This window comes from Pteropus vampyrus, unplaced genomic scaffold (assembly GCF_000151845.1).
Source record: "Pteropus vampyrus isolate Shadow unplaced genomic scaffold, Pvam_2.0 Scaffold236, whole genome shotgun sequence".
In the NCBI taxonomy this organism is placed as follows: Eukaryota; Metazoa; Chordata; class Mammalia; order Chiroptera; family Pteropodidae; genus Pteropus; species Pteropus vampyrus.
Genome location: NW_011889017.1, coordinates 2,186,996 through 2,203,310, shown reverse-complemented (window position 1 = coordinate 2,203,310; position 16,315 = coordinate 2,186,996). Strand labels below are relative to the sequence as shown.

General features: G+C 46.0%; 1 protein-coding gene across 2 annotated transcripts in view; it reads right to left on the bottom strand.

Moving 5' to 3' along the window:
- The window catches only part of COL4A2 (collagen type IV alpha 2 chain), a 186,253-nt gene that overhangs the window by 20,026 nt on the left and 149,912 nt on the right, over positions 1–16,315 (bottom strand). The window contains exons 28-34 of one of the 2 annotated variants that reach the window (XM_011373931.2): positions 13,329–13,436; positions 10,400–10,621; positions 6,177–6,338; positions 4,278–4,448; positions 3,321–3,464; positions 1,575–1,697; positions 1,062–1,243 (exon numbers count right to left, since the gene is read on the bottom strand). In XM_011373931.2, coding sequence (XP_011372233.1) covers positions 1,062–1,243; positions 1,575–1,697; positions 3,321–3,464; positions 4,278–4,448; positions 6,177–6,338; positions 10,400–10,621; positions 13,329–13,436 — 1,112 coding nt within the window. The remainder of the gene's footprint in view (positions 1–1,061; positions 1,244–1,574; positions 1,698–3,320; positions 3,465–4,277; positions 4,449–6,176; positions 6,339–10,399; positions 10,622–13,328; positions 13,437–16,315) is intronic. The other variant, XM_011373932.2, reaches the window with a different exon arrangement.

Below are 16,315 nucleotides of genomic sequence, written 5' to 3'. Positions count from 1 at the left end.
CATGTTGTTGCGTTTATCAATAATTCTCTTTTTACTCCTGTGCACTAGTCCACTGTCTGAACATACCATGCGTATTTATTCTTTCTCCTGTTGATGGGCATTTGAGCTTTCCCCCAGTTCTTGGCTCTCATGAATAAAGCTGCTGAGAACATTGCCATATGTGTCCTTTGGTAGACATATGCAACTTTCTTTTAAGTGACCTGACTAGCAGCACCCACGACTGGTTATCAGATCTTTACAGCTATAGATTTTGAGAGTGATGGAAGGAAGACACTTGAAAAATTTGAGGACTTCATGTACACCAGGGTGGGCTAGACAGAAGGCCAAGGCCTGTTGCTAAAGGTTCACTACAAGGTGGCCAGAACTTCTGATCTGCCCCAAGCGTGCCGACCCTACTGTGCATGCCAGAAATGAGTCCGCTGCGTGCTGAGGACAGTGCGTGTATAATACCTACACATGAAAGAGGATAAAAAGAGAATTCCATGAAATATGATCTTTGGAGAGCCATGTTGCGTATACTGTGTACACTGCACTCAACAAAACAGTAAGGTGGTTACTACCTGCATTTTACAGACAAGGATACAGGTGCACCCTTCCCCAGGTCAGGGTGCTCCATCGTTGCCATGACAACAGTGCCCAGCCCATAGCAAGTGCTCAAATGACATGTGTTGAGCAAAGAAATGAGTAAATGGCAGGCCAGGATGTTCTCCACGCTATGATTCAGTAACGGATTTTCAGTACTGAGTTCAGACCTTGGATCTCTATAAATTCAAGTTTTGTTCTCTTAAGGCTTCCATGAAAAAATGCAGACACCATGCTTCATTTACAGAAGCCTATGAAAGGGCAGCAGCAGCATGGAAGACACTCCAATCACCACCGGTGTTGGTGCAAGCACAGTGTTTGCTTAAGCTCACAAGGAGATCCAGGACAGCCTGGGGCTCTGGCTCTGAGCCTGTGTCTTGACCACTCATGCCCCATAAGTGCTGGGCCACGGTGCTCTAGCCAATAAGCTAGAGGACGGGAGTTGACAAGAAGACATGCAGTATAAGGTGTCTACTTACCCTACTTCCTACGAAGCCTGGAAACCCGATAATTCCAGGAGAACCAGGCACACCAGGGAATCCTGGCAAACCAGGCACGCCGGGAACTCCGATGTCTCCTTTGACTCCTTTGATGTAGCCAGGCTTCCCAGGCAACCCAGGGACACCTGACAGCCCAGGGATCCCCGGCATCCCCGCAATACCTGCAAGAAGACCCCGAGTGTAATGCCATGGTGAGGACGCGGCACCTGCCCACCCCAAGCTTTTGAGTTTGCAGTCTCAAGTCCTGCAAATCTTAAAACGGAAAGGCGAGGCTACTCCGGCTTCAAAGAACCACCCTCGAGTCCATGTGTGGAGACGTCAGGGTGTTAGAAGGGCTGAAACACAATGAAAGGTGGCATGGGTACAGGGTGCAGAAGCTGCTGCTCCTTCAGAATGAGAGAGGCGGAGTGGGCCTGGAGCTGGGAGGGGAGGAATGAGGCCCTCAGGCCTGACAGCTCAGAGGGAAGACTGAGCCTGTTGGCGATGCCTCACCTTTTAAGCCCAAGTATCCCTTCAATCCCATAGGCCCTTCATCTCCTTTCTCCCCCTTCATGTTTTTCATTCCTGGCAAGATCTCGGGAGGTAATCCTGGAGGGCCGGGGTCCCCTCGGTTTCCTGGAAGAGAGCAGAATGTAGCCATTTCCCTTGAGCTCTGGATCAGGTATAAGAACACAGGTGGAGAAAGCTTCTCAGCTGCTGCGTCATCCAAATCCCGAGCCCCGAGAGGCTCTGAGCTGGGGGACAGTACAGGTCCCTTGACCTAGAAGACTGTTCTGGAGACGAGGCTCTCTGAGAGACATAATGCCTGTCATCTCTCCCCTCCCCAAACTCTTCTCTAAGTGGAGGTGTGGGCACAGAGCACGTTGAGATGGAAGGACCTGCTCCCCCCGTCAGTGCTGCCAAGACAACGCAGGGATGAGTATGATGGGGTAACACAGAACAGGAGGAATGTTATTTATTTGCACTTTGATGAGAGAGTGCTCAAACTTGATCCTGAGCAGGAAGTATCAAATGAGGAAGGATGCCAGCTCAATCTTCTTCCTGCAGGCAGCAGCTAAGCCTCAGAATTCATGAAGGGTCAGCCAGAGCTGGGGACGTCACAGAAATCAACTGATGGGATGTTGCAAGGGAGCCTCTAAGGAGTTAATAAACTGGAAGGCAGTGGGGCTTGGAGCTTGGGAGGCTGTGGGTGAGTCAGAGGATTGTGCTATAAGGTTCAGGCTGAGAATGTTCCAGAATCTGTTCGTTGGATGAGAGGACAGCTGGTAAGTGAGATCTGGCTGAACGAAAAGAATTTAGTTTCATTCACTGAATATTTATTGAATATTTAGGGCTAGGCTAGATATTGAGGGGAACAAAACCATAAATCGTTTCTGTCCTTGAAGGAACAGACACCACCAAGGTCAACTTTATCCCAAGGAGGCTGGAGTAAAGGTGTAGTGCAGCCAAGAAGAAAATGGTGTAGAATCGCAGTGTAATTTCATTTAAAATTTAATTTAAAAATATTATTTTTTGCTCAATGGCCTGTAAACCCTAGGTTAAAAGGAAGATTATTTAAACATGTAAGTGTGAGGAGAAAGCTTATAAAAAGTAGCTCCCTAGACTGCAAATTCTATTTTTCTAAGAAGTTGCAGAAGTTATAACTCTTCGGGGAGTAATTAATTCAGTTTTTTGAAAAACAACTTGAATGAGATATAATTTATATACCATGCAATTCACTCATTTAAAGAGAACAATTCAGTGATTTTGGGTGTATTCAGAGTTGTGCAACTATCACTGCAATCTTTAGAGCCTTTTCCTCGCTCCAGAAAGAAATCCTGTGCCATTAGCAGTCACCCCCAACTCTTCCCTACACGAACCCCCCCACCCCACGTCCTGGAATACTGTGTCCTTTCCTTCCTGTGCCAACGGCCCTCCCCTCCTTTAGAATTCGCCTTCTCCTGCTTTTCACCTGACCTCACCTCCTCATGCTGACCATGGAATAATCATGGTGAGATATATTTCTTATGTTATAGTTGGTTCTTCATGCTACCATCATTTTTTTTTCTCAAAAGTTTCCATCGGTTAGGATTGTTCCCTTATTATACAATCAATGTGTTGAGGCAGAGATAAAGCCTTCTAGTTTTTGTTAGTTTTGTTTTTAATAGCAGTGTAATGCCCCCATAAAAGTGAATCTCAACCCTGTCAGAAAGACCTTAAGAGAGGTGGACCTTAAGACCTTAAGAGAGGTGGGCATACCTTTCACACCTGGCTCACCAGCCAGACCCTTCAGCCCTGGAGTTCCAAAGAATCCAGCCTCTCCTTTGTTTCCCGGAAACCCAGGTCTTCCTTTGATCCCAAGCATGCCTTGGAAACCATCCATCCCAGGTGAACCTCTAAACCCTTCAGAGACAAAAGAAAAGTGTTGGGTTAGGCATGGATAGATGCACGGGATATTTCAGTTCCACTTGTCCATGACATTCCTGCAGAGTAACTCACAGAGTAACTTAGCATCTTAGAAGATGCTCAGATTCGAAACTTAAAATAGGGATTTCTGGGACACCTAAGGGGCTTGCCTGCTGACCTACGTACAGACTGAGGGGTACAAAGTTAGCCCATCTGCCATCTGGCCACTGGGGACAAGATATAAGGTAAAAACACAGAGGTCAAGCAGTAAGATACGAGGAAAACTTGAAGGTTGCCTAGGTCCGTGGGTCCACCGAGGAGAGGTTTGAAGGGGCCCTTGAAATTAACATGCGCTAACACTGCACCCAGCATGGAAATCTGGCAAAGAACCATTGGAAGTCCACTGTGCCTCTAGTAATAGTCCAAGGCCAGAGAGCTTCGCTTCTAGGTAGACTGGCCTCAGTCTGCATGCAAATAAATCTATGCGTTTTCCTTTGTTTTGGTTCCTGTTCATCAACCAGCCTGCGAATCTGAATCCGGTCTCCTGAGGTGGCCTCTCCACGAATTCCCCAAGCAGATAAGTCCTCTTCCTCAGGCTGTCACTCTCTCTTGGCAAATTAAAAAACTTGCATTTTGGGACACCCGGCCTAAGCAGCACTGGCTCACTTTCTGAGGGTCTGAAGCTTCCTGGGGGAGAGGAGTCCTGGGGCTTCAGCCTGCAGGCATGTGGGGCTATCCACTAGCTTCTCAAGTCCAAGTTTAACATGCCCAACCCCCACAAGGTAATCCCCTGTCATGTTACACAGTTACCTTTTGGCCCAGGGATACCAGGCATTCCGGCCATTCCTTTAAATCCAGGGTTTCCTGGATGACCTCTCTCTCCCAACAAACCAGGGTCACCTCTATCACCAGAGACACCCTTCATGCCCACAGGGCCAGGGACACCTGTGTCACCTGGCTCCCCTCTGTCTCCAGGCAGACCTGTCAAAGAGAGGGGGGAATGAAAACAAAACAGGATGAAGAAACACAGAGAAAATGATATTTTTTATGATATTTTTAAGGCACCGATTACAAAAACTTTTTCGATTAAAATAAACTTCTTGGAAGGAAAATGGGAAACTATAACCAAATGTGTGAGTTTTAAAGGTGTGACCAGAGTATGAAGAAAACCGGCAAGGCTGGCCTTTCTAAAGAAGTCTTTCTTTGAAAGCTGTGGGACTCAAGCCAAGCGTGACATCTAGATGAACCCGACTTTGTCCACTCAAGTCCTCTTGCTTTTGGACCCCAAAGGAACACAGTTACAGTGGTGGAATGATCAGGGCGCCGGGGGCATTGCCGCTCTAAGCCAGGGTGTGCTTCTTTAGGTTGTTCCCGGGCTGCCCACCCCTCTTGGCCATTCTGGTTCTAGCTTGAGGGTTAAGTTCTAGGAAAGGTCCTGCACCTGCCTACTCGGCTGCTCCACCTTCCCTTATCCTTAGCCCTGCTTCTACCTCATTATCTCATTAGGGCTTCCATCGCTGCCCAGCTCACCACTGTCCCCCCAGCCCCCCGCCATACAAGCTGCCACCCCTTAATGCGCTCCTCTGTTAAAACCTCCCAACGACCCACTTGCCTAGGGGATCTAGCTCCTTAGCTCGGCATTCAATGCCTTCTAAACTTTGGCTCAATTTCTCTCTCCAGCTTAGCAGTCTTCTCCTCAGATTAAGTCCTCTCCCCTGGCTGGTTTGGGGGATCACAGTACGAAAAGTGATCCTTGGGCATTTCCACCTCTGCTTGCACTGTTCTTCTTGGGAAGGACCCTGTTCCAGTCCTACCCATCTTCCGTGCTTGGCTTGTCTCATCTCCTCCCAAGACTGTACCAGCCTGCCTAGCTCCCCTGCCCCTCAGAAACTGGGAGCCTCAGAGTCTGGTCACTCTGTCGCCTTGCCCTGGCCAAACATAAGCCTTTTATGTGTGTAATTCTCTCCCCAGCTAAACTGTAGGCTCCTTTAGGGCAGAGCTTTTGCAGGGTTCTTTACACATAATGCGATGCTTTGTGTTCAGCTGATGTCCCATGGTTGAGAACTGGCAAGGCCTGTGAACACCAACACAGAAGTCCCCAAACCTCTTGCTCAGATGTCTTGTGCTGTAAAATCAGTGGTGCCCAGGGGATCTGGCCTCGCCTCAGTTAAGCCCCCAGTTTTTGGACACAGTTGGGGCTACTTGTGGGGGAAGCTCTGGGCTCATGTGTAGGGAAGGGTCTGGCTTTTATATCTGATCTTTGTGGGGCACAGCGACTAGTTATGGTGCTGGACAAAGTTGTCACCTGACTATGGCAAATGAGAGAAGTAGGGTCACCCTGGATGGTGCCTGATGGACGTATGGGCCCTTGACTTCCTTCATTGCCACCTTGCTATCTCCCAGCCTCTCTGCAGAGAATGACCACGTGAGGACACAGGGAGAAGGCGGCGATCTGCAAGCCAAGGAGAGAGGCTGCAGGAGGAACCAATCCTGCCGACACTTTGAGGTCGGACTTCCAGCTCCCAGAACTGTGAGAGAATTAGTTTCTGTTGTTTAAGCCACACAGTGTGGGGTACTTTCAGAATCCCTGCAGCTCTTGAGAGGGGGGGCTCCCTGGAGCACAGTTCGAGAACTCCCCAGGGGCGCATGCTTTTTCAGTTGTCAGTATGAGTGAGACCCAACCCCTTGATGGGAGGGTGAGATCCTTACCTCCATGGCCTAGGGTGCCTGGCAGCCCCAAGGGCCCCTCCTGGCCAGGAGATCCTGGGAAACCATGCTGTCCTGGTGGGCCGGGCAGTCCTGACTGTCCTGAAGGTCCTGGGAGGCCTGGGTGACCCTTCAGGCCTGGCATTCCCGGCATCCCCTGGCTTCCTGCAGGAATTGAGACAAGAACTGTGAGGCCAGCCCCACCTGTGTCATTGCAAACAACATCTACCTCTTCCAACCTGTTCTAGAAACATTTCTGGATTGTAGGAACCCTGGACAATACAAAAATTATAAAGGATAAGATCAAAGTAACTCATGCTATCACCCAGAGATAATTACTAACATCTTGGTGTATTTCCTTCTGGCCTTTTGTCTAGTCACATAAATATATCTAGAAAAAGATATTTTACAGAACTGACATCACACGATAAGTAAAAATTTAATTTAGCTTTTTTTTCACTTGACGTTGTATTTTGAGCATTTTGCCACATTTAAAATATTCCTTACAAGCATGTTAAATGTCTACATAAATCATATCCCACCACATGGACATATTTAGTCCCCTCCCCCCACCTTTTTTTGTTCTTACAAACAGTGCTACGAGGAAGAGACTTTTTGGTATGTATGTCTATGTTGTTGGTCATTTCTTTAGGAGTGTCCTAAAAATTGACTTACTGGGTCAAAGCAAGCATGAACTTAACGCTTTTTAATACATGCTGTCATACGGATCTCAGAACATCTGCCCCAATTTATTCTCCTCCCAGTGTTCTCCCAGCATTGAGCACTAGTAGTAAAGCACAGACAGAAATCCGGCAAATTAAGATTGAGGAAAAAGTGGGTGTATCAGCTGTATTACTCCGCATGTTTTTGATTATGAGTTACATTTCTTTCTCCTAGTTTTTGCTTTTTAGTGAAATTTTTATTCTTGGCTGATATTTTCCTGTGAGATTTCATATTTTTTTAAATAGATTTTAGTATTCCTCATATACATTAACTAATTTTTCTTCATATCTGTATAAAGTTTACTCTGCTTTGCTGCCCAAATTTTAATTTGACATGTAGAATTTTAGATTTGTGTACAAATTTCATACATTTTTTTGGTGTTTTTTTTTTCCCTCTTGATTTTATGTTTAGAATATCTTGCCCTACCCATTGGTCAGATAACTGAGAGCATATATTTTCTTCTGGTTTTTTGTTTGAAACACTAACTCTTTGGACCTCTTTATATTTAGGCATTTTCTCCTTTCTTCTTGGAACTTAAAAGTTTTTTACATTCATTCAATTAATCACCAGTAGAAGGGCCAATGCCTGACACTTGCATAATGTTTCTCCACTGATTTTTAGGGGCACTTGCTCATTTATCCCATGACCATCCTACCGAGTGTGCAGGGCTGACCTGAGAGGAGGAGGCGGACAAATGTTGAGAATGGGTGGGGGAGGGACATTAACAAAAGGGACCAAGTCAATCTTGGACCAACCCAGAATATGACTCTCAAGCTTGTGTTCCAGTTATCTGATTTCATCCACTGTGCCGAGGAGGAAGGTCTGCAGTGAGTAGGATGCATATATTCTTACTAATCCAGTTTTACTGTGGGAAATGAGGACACTTATTTTTTGGGTTCTATCTTTAGAGTTAACTACTCCAGGGAAAATATAATTGCCCATGACTGCTAATGATCTTCCAAGAGTAGGCAGGCCGTGTTGTAGATGGTGAAGTTTTACCGGGAAGTCAGGCTCCTGCTACAATATTCTGTTTCTTTACAAGGACAGACAAGATAACTTCATCACCAAGAGCCCTTCAGGCTGAGTAAACTGAGACCACTGAGCAAGTAAGTTCACAGGAGCCACAGCCAACGGGGTCAAGGATGGTCTGAGCTTGAGTTTCTGGGGATACCTCCCTTATAGAAATGGATAGAGCGCGAATAAATGGTATGAAGTGACTTCTGCTACTTTAGTGGTTGCCTTAAAAAATTCAGGCATGGGGCATTTTATTCTTTCAATTGTCTGTTGTGATTGGGGATTTGGAGCTCCATATTTTAAGTCAATTTCCATTTATAGGACATCTGTTTAAAAAAAGGAACAACTATAAAAAAACAGCTTCCCTCAGCTAAATAACATCTGATCCGTGAACTTAGGCAACTGCTTTATTCAGAAGTTCTGTGTAGAAACACGAGTTGCATTGGGTGCCTTCGTAACCGCCCTACATGGCCAAGCAAACCAGACACGGTGTCATCTGCTTGCTGCTCCCGACGAGTGGGTGGATTGAATTGACAGAAAACAGTTTTTCAAAACTTCGATGCTTCAAAAGTTAGAACTTTTACCCAACAGAATATTCTGCCCAAACAAGCTGGGCATTAAGGTGACACCAAACATGGAAAACCTGCCCAGGCTCAGAAGTAAACCTGCTGCCATTTTTTGTTATGCTCAAACATTTTGAAATCTGTGGGGAATAGTTTATGTTTTAAAAACCTACCAGAAGTATCCTTCTGTTAAAGAGCTAGGACACAGTTGTTACAGTCGGATTGCAGAACAGATTGGTGGGGACGTGCTGACACGCGTCAGAGGGCTGCTCCTTTAAATAACCACTGGGAGGCTGAAGCAGAGCGCCACCCTCCAGCACCACCAATTCCTCAGTCTTTACAGAGTCACTGAGTTAGATCTTCTGCTCCATAACTGACTAAGAAGTAGTGAAATCAGCAAGGGCAGACCTCGGATGTCCTGGCATCATCAGGTCCCAACTGCTTGGTGATTTCATCCAATGGTCACGTACCCAGCTGGCCTTGAACAAAGTGGTGTGGTTCAGGGGTGTGTTTGTAAGTGTGTGAGTGTGTACATGTGAGCCTGTGTAAGATCATGATCATGGGAGCATGTGTAAGGGAGCATGTGAGTGTGTGGGCACACAGGTGTGGATCTGTGTGTGCATGCATGCATGTGATCATGTGTACATGAGCAGGCGTGGGCATGTGTGCCTATGTGCGTGAATATATGTGGGCGTACATGTATGTGTACGAGCACGTGTGTGGGTATGTGCACAAGCCTGTGTTTATGAGCATGTGTTTGAATGTGTGGGTGCATGTGTGTGCATGTGCATAAATGACCGTGAGTGTGTGTGTGTGTGTGTGTGCATGCACTCCAGGAATCTCAGGCTCTTCCTTCTGTTCTTTGGGCCTCACCCCAGTGGGTTCCCAGTGGGAACTCTGGCACCCACACTGAGGGTTCTTCTGGTTAGTCAACAGTTGAGGTGGTAATCTGTGTCATCGTGAACACTCATGTTCCGTGTCCCACTTTCCAGGCCTGCTGGGAACTGACAGGCTCATCTGCAAACCAATTCATGCTCCTGAACTTGGTGAGTCCACCTGCCCATTGAGAACCAGGCTTCATCTCCCTAGTGTCTTAATGTAAAAGACGCCCTACTCCTCTGATGGCAGTAGAGGGAGGGAACATTCGCTTCCTGTATCACGTAGGAAGCCTCCTTCTGCCTGGGCTTGGGGGTGGGAATTGATGACAATACCATCAACAGACAAATAGGTGACACGTAAAGTCATGGTTCATCCCGCACCTTCATAGTTGATTGGGAACACATATTTGATGGCAGGATTTGATGGTCTGGCAGTCTCTTGCATCTGGTGCACTGAATGAGAATACTTGCTTTCTAGTGACACAATCTTTCATTAAAGTGAGGTGTCTGGGGTTCTCAGTGCCAGTTTTGCACAAATTGGATATGTAAAGTTATCTGATGCCTTGCTCGTTCATCAAAACATGGGTATTTCTACTTTGTTAAACATGCATAAATTATATTGTGACCATTAATGAATTTTTAAACCAATCAATTTTACACCAACCCATGAAATCGTATTCTAGATCATTTCTATCTTCCTCAGTCTCTCACGCCTACTGCACACACTCTGCCGAAGGCACCAGCGAGTCCCTCCGTGCTGATTCACACCCATCTTGGGAACACAGTAAGTCAGTAAATCTGTACCTTTAAAAGGTCTCAAATGGCCATCCTTTTCTGGCTACAGAAGGTAACACAGGATGATTATCGTCCTAAAAACATTCTAAAGGAACGTTGGAACTAAGTGGAAGAGAAGAAAAAGAAAGACTCCTGCCATACAGTTCTATCACTTCTTACCAAATTCCGCTGGAGGGATTTCAGACCCACCCCTAGGAGCCACAGTGCAGTGGGATGGGGCCCTTCGCTCCCCTCTCTTGCCACGGTGACTTACCCCTGAATCCAGGAGGGCCTCTGTCTCCGGGAAGGCCTTTCAGCCCAGGGTGTCCAGGCAGTCCAGCATCTCCCCGGGGACCGGGCTGGGCTCCCAGGACTTCGCCAGGAAGGCCCCTGTCTCCTGGGGGCCCAACTGGCCCTGGCGTGCCACTGGGACCTGGGAGTCCATCTGGGCCAGGGAGGCCTGCCGCACCTTTGGATCCTCGGGGCCCCACAAACCCTAAAAAGAAACATGGGTTATCCCCACAACCACAGGTCAGCCTTGTGGCATTTTAAGAGAGGTATTGGACAGAGTCTGGAGACAGCAAGGATTTGCAAACTCTCTTCCTGGTAATAAATCCCCGGCCATCAGTCAGTTTGGAAATGCTTCGAAGGGGAATCGATAGCCCTTTGTCACTGTGACTTTCGATGCCCGGTTTGGATGGAGGAAGGATGGCTGTCATGTGCTTGATCAGTTGTGTCTTTCCTGGACATCACTGGGTCAAATGGTCTCATCATTGCTTCCTCTTTCAGTGCCCTCACCCCTGATGTGACCTCAGGTTGAACTAAGGGAAGTGGGAGTCATATGTTTGTTCAGAAGGAAAGCTTTTTGAGGTCATTACTGCCTCGTCTGTGGTGTGCAGGGTGTGGGAAAGAAAGCACTGTTGCTCAATCTGTGGCAAACCTGACAAAAGAGACCCCTCGTGCAGGGCCCCGGGCCCTTTCCAGGGTGGTAAAGCTTGCCACTCCTGGAGCTGGAATATGGGTTGATTGGTATGGTCATGTTTGGAACACAGAACAAAGGATCTGGATGTTAGCTGGACCCTATTTCAGAGATTTAATGATGTAATTTATCCACACATAGAAGAGAGATGACTTTCATGAAAATCTTAAAAACAACACTGGAACTGTGTACTTAAATTTGTGGGTATGTTTGCATATGTGGATCTCATTTCTGGAAGAGACTCTCATTGTGTTTTGCAGTCTTCGAAGTTGGGCATTTTGTTTTCTTCTGCACATGGTGATAGAAATATAGCACATTCCATTACCATAAAAAGTGACATGCATTTCAAAATTGGAATAGATTGGTTCCTCCTTTACCCCTTCCCTCTGTTCTCGACATCCCTGTTCACTTAAGGGCTTACATTTCAATATGGAACTTCCTGTGCATGTGGTTAACTTCCCGAATCCCCTGATAATGGCCACGTCTCACTCTTTCTCCACCAGGCTAACGCTCTATGTAGTTCATTCCCAATTGCTCGGGAATGCAAATTACAATTACTAGGTATCTTTCATAGTCAAGGTAAGAAGATATTAACAAATTATTTTCCTTCTCTCAAAAAAATTCATGATTTTAGTACATGTGGTGTCAACCAAGTGACAGTGCTATAACTCGTAAACATTTAGGCCCGCCCAGCAGGGTGGCAACATGACACGGTCTGATGCTCTGGTGCAGGGGCATACAAGCTTTGCTGTGCTCCTCTCCAATGCGGAGTTTTCACCATTACCTTGACAAAAGGCATAGGGAGCATGCCTCCCATTTTAGCAAAACATGGTGAGATATATAATATGAGAGGCATCAGGACAAAGGTTTGCAACAATCTTTATGTTCTGGCACACTGAATCCAGGAAGAACCTCTATCAGAGATTGATGCAAAGTTCTACGTTTAGGATTAAACCACTTGTGAGTGGAGGGCAAGGAAAAGGCAAAATTCTTTTTCACTGAAAATATTTGCTAAGGGTCTAAATCTAAGGACACAATAGTCCTACCGTTTTGTGTGATATTCCAGACATGTGGAACATTTATTCAGTTTCTGGATTCCAGTTCGAAAGGAATGCTGACATGCTGGAGGGCAGTCAGAGAAGGATGATCGGAATTCTGAGAGCATAAAAATTATGTCGTAAAAAGAAAGTTTCCATTCCTGAGGTCAGTTCTGCTCATTCTTGAGATGTCTGTAGGGAGATCGACCCCTCTCTTCCAAAGTGTGCGAGGGCTGGTTATGAAGTAGAACCACTTGCTCAAGAAACAACCAGTGGAGAACTTACTGGGAGGCACATTTCATTTCAACTGAGGAAAGACTTCCTAGCAATAAGAGGGTTTCAATGTTTCACAGGTTCTGGGTGACAATAGCGATTTCAGTAGAGGCTAATAAAAGACCCGACCAGCATCCTGAGGAAGGACGTTTGACATTGGGTGGCCTCAGTGAACTTCTACGGTTTCATTTAAATAATATAATTCGAAAATGTGTGGGCCTCCACACACCAAGTAACACAGTCATGCCCACTCACACCATTTGAGCCATAACTACAGAGGGACACCTGTGTTTAAGGACAATGAATCATATCACCGAGTATGCTAACGCCCAAGCACGTCCTCCTTACTTCTTACACAATGCATTACCGGAAACATATTCATTTCCTTCCATATTCAGGTAAAAAGCTTTACCTCTTTCAGCAATTAAATGGAATCCATAAATCTTTGGTGTGTCAAATGTAGATGGAATGATTTGAACTGTTTACTCACACACGCTGCAAATGTAAGAGTGAGCAAGAAATGCTGTGAAAAGCAAAAACATAGATGTTCTTCGTGTGGTATTTGGTGAGTGAGTGATTAGCAGATTGGGAAAGTGATTAGCAGTTTGTCCTTTTGATGATAATCACAGAGAATAACACTATCCTGCCCTTAGAATGTTTACTATTGACCAAAGGAAAATTTTTCTACACACTCGTCTTTTTTCCTGCAATATCTGCATCATCTCCTGCAAAACTCCAGCACAATATTAATGATAAGAAATTCAATAATGTAAATCTCCCAAGAACAAAACTTGTCATCAGGCATATGTTGACACAGTTTCCAAATGTTAAAAGACTACAGAACTGAGGCACCCCGATTATACGCTCATATGTGCTAACCTAAAGGGCCGAGTAGGCGTCCGACCCTGACTTACCTGGGGGTCCTGGGAATCCTTCACGACCCGGATCTCCTGGGAGACCTTTCAGTCCTGGTGTCCCATCGGCTCCTGGGAATCCTGGTGTCCCTCTGAGGCCTTTGGCACCTAAATAACCCAAAGAAATTATGACATACATCAGAGACCCAGAAGGAAACCCAAGTGGTAGAGGAATGGGAGATGGTCAAGTTTGGCACCTGACTTTGTGGTTGCTTATGAAACTGGGAAATGATGAGGCTGGGGGATGTCGATCCCAAAACAGTACATATGACAGCTACCTGTACCCAGCTGCAGACCCCACAGACCCTGGCAGTGGATGCCACCAGCTGGCTGGCCCAGAGTCCCAGGCTGGGCTGACTAGTGAAGATCTTTCCCCACTGAAGCCTATAAAGACTGGAAGAGGTGACTGCTTCCTTAAATGCACACAAGGACACAAGGATCATGAAGAACAGGGACCCATGACATCACCAGAGAAAACTAATAAAGCTCCAGTAACCAACCCTAGAGAAATGGAGATCTAAAACTGCCTGACAAGAAATTCAAAATACTTATCCTAAAGAAGCTCAGTTAATATGAGAGAATACAGATAGACTATAAATGAAATCGGGAAAACAATACATGAACAACATGAGAAGTTCTACAAAGAAACAGAAGCTGTAAAAAAAAAAAACAACAGAAATACTAGAGTTGAAGATTATAATGACTGAACTAAAACAGCACCTCTGGACTTACAGGATTATTTCCAGTGATTAAAATTCATGTTTAAGGACTCGAACTATTAAGAATAATGCTCAATATTAAGGTTCCACGGTGTACTAATTAAGGGCTCAGAATGTCTGGGTGTGAATCTTGGTTCTACCTCTTCTATCTTTGTGGCCTTGGACAAGTTTTTGAACCTCTCTGGGCTTCAGTCTCTTCATCTGCAAAATGGGGAAATAATATCTACTTCACTGAAGGGGTATTGTAAGGGCTAAATGAGATGATTCTTGTCAAATACCTAAGCAGTGCTTGCACAGTGGGTGAGTTCCACAAATGCTCTTAGGATTAGAAGGCTGAGTTTCCTCACCAGGCTACAAAGCTGAACTTCTGTGCTTTTTCATCCATGTTCCCTGCTGTGTGATACCCACACACTCTTCCCGCCTCAGAAAGTAGGTATGTGGATGGCAGAAGTAAGAGAGGAGTCAGACAGAAAGCGAGTTAGGGGCTCTCAGCCAAGGAGCCCTGTTTAGGAAGTGTAACGAGGCAGCCATGGCAGGACAATGGCCTGGGGCCTTGGACACCCAGACCTGGACTTCTGAGTTCTGTGTGGGGACTAGGCCTCAGGTCACACCTTTGGTCTGGGTGTGTGTCACATGTGTGGGCTTCTGATCCTCTTTGACCTGAGACTTTATCTATATGAAAGGTTCTCGTATGAAGAAAAGTTTGCAAACTGACACTAAGCACATGTTCCTAAACATGGAGGACTCTTGGGAAAAATTCCCCATATTTTCTGTCTCTATGATGTCCAGGGTCAACGTCAAAAGACACAAGGTCGAAACCTCCACAGACTTGCTGAGTTGAGTAAATCCTTTATCAAGAGTCTCGGGATGAGGCCTGAGAGGGTCTCATAGTGACAGTCAAAATACGAAGAGGAGGCCCCAGGGCTCCAGAAACTCGACACCTTCTTCCAATTCACAGAAGCCTTGACTGCAGGGGTGCTAGAAAGAACAGGGAAGACCTGCATCTGCAGGACACCACCCTCCTGGGGGACCTGAGAAGGACTGTCGGGTTACCACACAGGCAGCTTTGTGGTTCTCAGCTTCCTGCCCGTGGCCTCTTTGACACCCTTCTCCACTCACTCTAGACCCTCCTACAGCTTTTGAAAAAACCTTGATGTCTGAGAGGTTGATTACACCAGCACTTCTTTGAGGACCATATTTTGAGTAGCAAGGTGCTATAAAGCTGCCTGTCTCCTCCAGCTATATCAGTCTACCCTTTATCATAATTCATTAAATCTTCTCCATTATGCAAACATTTACAATATCTTAAGCATTTTAAATAAGAACTTCCCTTGAAAGTTTCCCATATCTTTCACTCAGAGCCAATCAACCTAGATTTGAAAAATGTCGACTTATATTACCTATGACTTAGATTTAAAAGAAAGTAAAACATCAGACCAGCTAAATGAAATAACTCCTAATCTATTGGACATCTTTGATCTGAAGCTTTTCATATGGGAAGCAAACTCAAGACATTTTTTTCCAGGCATCTCTGTTCCTGCCTGGTCTGGCTCAGAGACTCCCTTCACCTCAGGCTCTTGGAAACCACAGCCAACACACCTGCCTCTTGCTCGCAGCCAGATGCTTCAGGAATCATCATAATTCTCCGTAAATATCAGAACACCAGCCTCCTCTCTGCAGTGTGTGAGGCAGGGGCGTGGGCAGGCAAAGCACTGGGTAGAGAGCTGTATCAGTATAGTAAGGATTCCAGGCTTTCCGGGCTATTGTCCCTTTAGAAAGGTCCCTGTAGGCCATACGGTTGGGCTGCTGCCCTGCCCTCATGTAGAAGGGAATAATCCAGCACCCTGGAGTTTTCAGTATCTTTCTATCCAGGCGGCAGAAATGGGTTGAGAGAGATTCTCATAAGCGCCTCCCTTGGGCTGCGGAGAAGAAGGAAGGCTGTGTGTGGCACCCACCAGTTCCCATGTGGGACCTCGTTCCCCACGGGTCTCGTCGGCAAGGCTATTTTGGGAAAATATATGGTGTAGGAACCCAAGCTTCACTCCTGCTCACATTCCAAACAGAAGCACAGATTATCCAAAATTTCCCATTGAAAGCACAGTCCTCTTAGACCATTATCTCCCCAGTGTAATTAAATGGTTTAAAACAGAACCTTGTATTTGACTGGGGGAGAGGAGGAAGGGGCAGTGGGCATCAGTAGTGCCAAATAATGTTCTTTCTCACACAAGACTGGATTTTTCTAAGGTTATTACTCTGATGATGAAATGG